General features: G+C 49.3%; 1 protein-coding gene across 1 annotated transcript; it reads left to right on the top strand.

Annotated features, from left to right (window-relative positions):
* Window positions 1–553: 553 nt before the first annotated feature.
* LOC308335025 (non-selective voltage-gated ion channel VDAC2-like) lies at window positions 554–1522 on the top strand. The gene has a single exon (XM_080791978.1). It carries the CDS (start codon window positions 593–595, stop codon window positions 1442–1444), a length of 852 nt encoding a protein of 283 aa, XP_080648104.1. The 5' UTR covers window positions 554–592; the 3' UTR covers window positions 1445–1522.
* Window positions 1523–4980: the final 3458 nt, after the last annotated feature.

A 4980-nucleotide genomic window follows, 5' to 3' on the forward strand; every position in this document is an offset into this window, starting at 1 on the left:
ATTACAATAAAGTCATGCAGATACTGTAGCTAGCATCATGGTCACTGGTGGGAAAGGGGGCTGCAGTTTCCGATCCGACCGATATGCCCATATATGGAGATCACTGATGTCATCAGTATAATTGCCCTTATATGGGTATGCCCCCTTTTTGTGCCCATTATATGGCGCTGATGCCATGATGACACATTCAGGTTGGGCAACACACTCCATATTTGGACGTAGCTGCATTGGTAACTCCAGTCCTTATATGGTTATGGCTGAGTCATATAGTCACATGCAGCGTGATGTCATGTGACAATTTTAATACATAGGATGCCAAGAAATACAGGTAATTCAGTGGTGGAAAAGGTACTCCAACTTGCGTCAAAGTATAGATACTCCTGGTCAAATATTACTCAACTAGTGAAACATTCTCGGTCAAATTTGAGCTGGAGTAAAAAAAAGATAATATATTAAAATACTGACGTATTTGAAAGTCCAAATTACAAAGTAATCATTAATAGTGAAAATAGCCGCTCCTTCAGCTCGCCCTCCAACAAAACAGCAATCCCGTTTTAAAGTACCGCCTAGCGTCACCTTTTAATCCCATACAATGGCCGTGCCTCCCTCGTATGGTGATCTGGGCAAGTCTGCAAAAGACATCTTCAACAAGGGCTATGGATTTGGCCTGGTGAAGCTGGATGTGAAGACAAAGTCAGCATCAGGAGTGGAATTCAGAACAGCCGGTTCCTCTAACACTGACACCAGCAAAGTGGCCGGCAGTCTGGAAACCAAATACAAAAGGTCAGAATATGGCTTGACCGTCGCCGAGAAGTGGAACACGGACAACACCCTGGGAACAGAGATCACTGTTGAAGATCAGATTGCCAAGGGACTTAAGCTGACCTTTGACACAACATTCTCGCCAAACACTGGCAAGCGGAGTGGAAAGGTTAAGACTGCCTACAAGCGCGAGTACGTGAACCTGGGCTGTGATGTTGACCTTGACTTCGCCGGGCCCACCATCCATGGAGCTGCCGTTGTCGGCTATGAGGGGTGGCTCGCTGGTTACCAGTTGTCATTTGACACGGCCAAATCTAAGATGACCCAGAACAACTTTGCTGTCGGTTACAAGACGGGAGACTTCCAGTTGCACACCAGCGTCAACGACGGTGCAGAGTTCGGAGGATCCATCTACCAGAAGGTGAACGACAAACTGGAGACGGCAGTCAACCTCGCATGGACCTCTGGCAGCAGCAGCACGCGCTTTGGCATCGCAGCCAAATACCAGCTGGACAAGGATGCCGCCGTCAGTGCTAAAGTTAACGATACTAGCCTTGTTGGTATTGGCTACACCCAGACACTTAGACCAGGTGTGAAAGTCACCCTGTCTGCCCTGGTGGACGGAAAGAGCATCAACGCAGGAGGCCACAAGCTGGGTCTGGGGCTGGAACTGGAGGCCTAAGCCCTCCCGTCCGTGAAGGGGACGAGGGAATATCAGAAGAATCGGGCCTTAAAAAAATCTTGTATTTCCAACTCAAACCAACAAACAAACAAGGAGGTCCTTATGTGTATGTATAACTTTTCAATAAAGTCTTTGAACTAAAAAATAAATAAAAAAAATAGTGAAAATAGCCAATGTACAAGTTCACAACATGTTGTGATGTGAGCTTGCAAATCTGTTACTTTCATAAGTATTAGTCTCTCTCTCTCTCTCTCTCAATTTCAAAAGGCTTTATTGGCATGATAAATATATGTTCTACATTGCCAAAGCGTACATACAACAAAACAAAAGTCAACATTGTGCACACAGAGACAACTCTGCGCACACAGAGACAACAACAAACATCCCAACATCTCTCTCTCTCTCTCTATCTCTCTCCCCCTCTCTCTCTCTCTCTCTCTCTCTCTCTCTCTCTCTGATGCATGATCATCTGGCAACAGAGGTGGCTTCCTCACTTGCCTATGCCAAGTGTTACACTGCAGGGTTGCAGGGTTGGGCTCCTGGCGCTGGTATGGAGATGTGGGCTGCTGTGCTTGGTGAAACGTTCAAGGTGAAACGTTCACTTTTATCCAGCGCAGCTGTCGATATTCACCACCACGTACAGTAGCCTCCATGTGATCCAAATACAGTACCTTTGTTGTCTCCACCAGGCCGAAGGCATGGGGAGAGAGTATGTTTGTCTCCACCAGGCCGAAGGCATGGGGAGAGAGTATGTTTGTCTCCACCAGGCCGAAGGCATGGGGAGAGAGTATGTTTGTCTCCACCAGGCCGAAGGCATGGGGAGAGAGTATGTTTGTCTCCACCAGGCCGAAGGCATGGGGAGAGAGTATGTTTGTCTCCACCAGGCCGAAGGCACGGGGAGAGAGTATGTTTGTCTCCACCAGGCCGAAGGCACGGGGAGAGAGTATGTTTGTCTCCACCAGGCCGAAGGCACGGGGAGAGAGTATGTTTGTCTCCACCAGGCCGAAGGCACGGGGAGAGAGTATGTTTGTCTCCACCAGGCCGAAGGCACGGGGAGAGAGTATGTTTGTCTCCACCAGGCCGAAGGCATGGGGAGAGAGTATGTTTGTCTCCACCAGGCCGAAGGCGTGGGGAGAGAGTATGTTTGTCTCCACCAGGCCGAAGGCGTGGGGAGAGAGTATGTTTGTCTCCACCAGGTCGAAGGCATGGGGAGAGAGTATGTTTGTCTCCACCAGGCTGAAGGCATGGGGAGAGAGTATGTTTGTCTCCACCAGGCTGAAGGCAAGGGGACGAGAGAGTATGTTTGTCTCCACCAGGCCGAAGGCATGGGGAGAGAGTATGTTTGTCTCCACCAGGCCGAAGGCATGGGGAGAGAGTATGTTTGTCTCCACCAGGCCGAAGGCATGGGGAGAGAGTATGTTTAGTTGTCTCCACCAGGCCGAAGGCAAGGGGAGAGAGTATGTTTGTCTCCACCAGGCCGAAGGCAAGGGGAGAGAGTATGTTTGTCTCCACCAGGCCGAAGGCATGGGGAGAGAGTATGTTTGTCTCCACCAGGCCGAAGGCATGGGGAGAGAGTATGTTTGTCTCCACCAGGCCGAAGGCATGGTGAGAGAGTATGTTTGTCTCCACCAGGCCGAAGGCAAGGGGAGAGAGTATGTTTGTCTCCACCAGGCCGAAGGCATGGGGAGAGAGTATGTTTGTCTCCACCAGGCCGAAGGCATGGGGAGAGAGTATGTTTGTCTCCACCAGGCCGAAGGCATGGGGAGAGAGTATGTTTGTCTCCACCAGGCCGAAGGCAAGGGGAGAGAGTATGTTTGTCTCCACCAGGCCGAAGGCATGGGGAGAGAGTATGTTTGTCTCCACCAGGCCGAAGGCATGGGGAGAGAGTATGTTTGTCTCCACCAGGCCGAAGGCATGGGGAGAGAGTATGTTTGTCTCCACCAGGCCGAAGGCATGGGGAGAGAGTATGTTTGTCTCCACCAGGCCGAAGGCATGGGGAGAGAGTATGTTTGTCTCCACCAGGCCGAAGGCATGGGGAGAGAGTAGTTTGTCTCCACCAGGCCGAAGGCATGGGGAGAGAGTATGTTTGTCTCCACCAGGCCGAAGGCATGGGGAGAGAGTATGTTTGTCTCCACCAGGCCGAAGGCATGGGGAGAGAGTATGTTTGTCTCCACCAGGCCGAAGTCATGGGGAGAGAGTATGTTTGTCTCCACCAGGCCGAAGGCATGGGGAGAGAGTATGTTTGTCTCCACCAGGCCGAAGGCATGGGGAGAGAGTATGTTTATCTCCACCAGGCCGAAGGCATGGGGAGAGAGTATGTTTGTCTCCACCAGGCCGAAGGCATGGGGAGAGAGTATGTTTGTCTCCACCAGGCCGAAGGCATGGGGAGAGAGTATATTTGTCTCCACCAGGCCGAAGGCATGGGGAGAGAGTATGTTTAGTTGTCTCCACCAGGCCGAAGGCATGGGGAAAGAGTATGTTTTGCCTCTACCTTTTATAGCGCCACCAGGATGCCGACTTTTGTAAAACGCATTTTCTTTGTTATTACTCCTCCAGATTTTGTCCAAAAATCCCACAAATCGTTACACAGTATCTGTATAGTCATGTTCCCAAGATGGACCTGTCCAATATTTCATATTCCATCCTGATTGGCTAACATTGGATTTCAAATTTTGCAGGATTGGCCCGTTTTGAACAAAAAGCCTCTAATCATGATCGCAGCGTGAAATTTACGTGAAATGTTTCACGCACTTATCTACTAGGCTGAGGAATATATCCCACTCTTTTCACATTGGCCTGTTATAGCCAATTGCACCACCAACAGGTGGATATTTGCAAAACACATTCTGGGAACAAAATGCCTCAAATCATCCAATTGCCATCAAAGGCGTAAGAAGAAATGGCACCCTTTTCACATTGGTCTATTATAGCGCCACCAAGAGGCCACAACCTGACAACCTGTGCCCTGAGGGGTTTCAACTAAAGACGTGCTGGTTGGCTGGTTCTTCTTTGCAAAAATCGCAGAATGGAGCATTGTTATGTTTTTATATATATTTATGATTCCGGACATTTACTTAATGTAACACTGCAGTATTGATACTGATTACTTGAGTACAAAATGTGAGTTTTTCTTCCATGCATGGGATCTACATAAGAGAGAGCGAGAGAGAGAGAGAGAGAGAGAGAGAGAGAGAGAGAGAGAGAGAGAGAGAGAGAGAGACACAGAGAGAGAGAGAGAGAGAGAGAGAGAGAGAGAGAGAGAGGGAGACTGGGGGAGTTGGAGTGGGTCAGGTGTAAGTAATGACATGAGCAGCTCAGAGAGAGAGAGAGAGAGAGAGAGAGAAGGGGGGAGTTTTAATTATAATTATTTTTTTTACACACAATTGATCAGAGTTATGCTCTGCATGAAGGTCCTCACCCTGAGGGAAAAGCACAGGCACACACACACAGGCGCACACACACACACACACACACACACACACACACACACACACACACACACACACACACACACACACACACACACACACACACAC

The sequence above is a fragment of the Protomyctophum bolini genome (genome assembly GCF_963924005.1).
Source record: "Protomyctophum bolini genome assembly, chromosome: 20".
Classification (NCBI taxonomy): Eukaryota; Metazoa; Chordata; class Actinopteri; order Myctophiformes; family Myctophidae; genus Protomyctophum; species Protomyctophum bolini.

Coding starts and splice junctions, on each gene's coding strand:
- LOC308335025 (XM_080791978.1), top strand. CDS start 593: ATGGCCGTGCCTCCCTCGTATGGTGATCTGGGCAAGTCTGCAAAAGAC.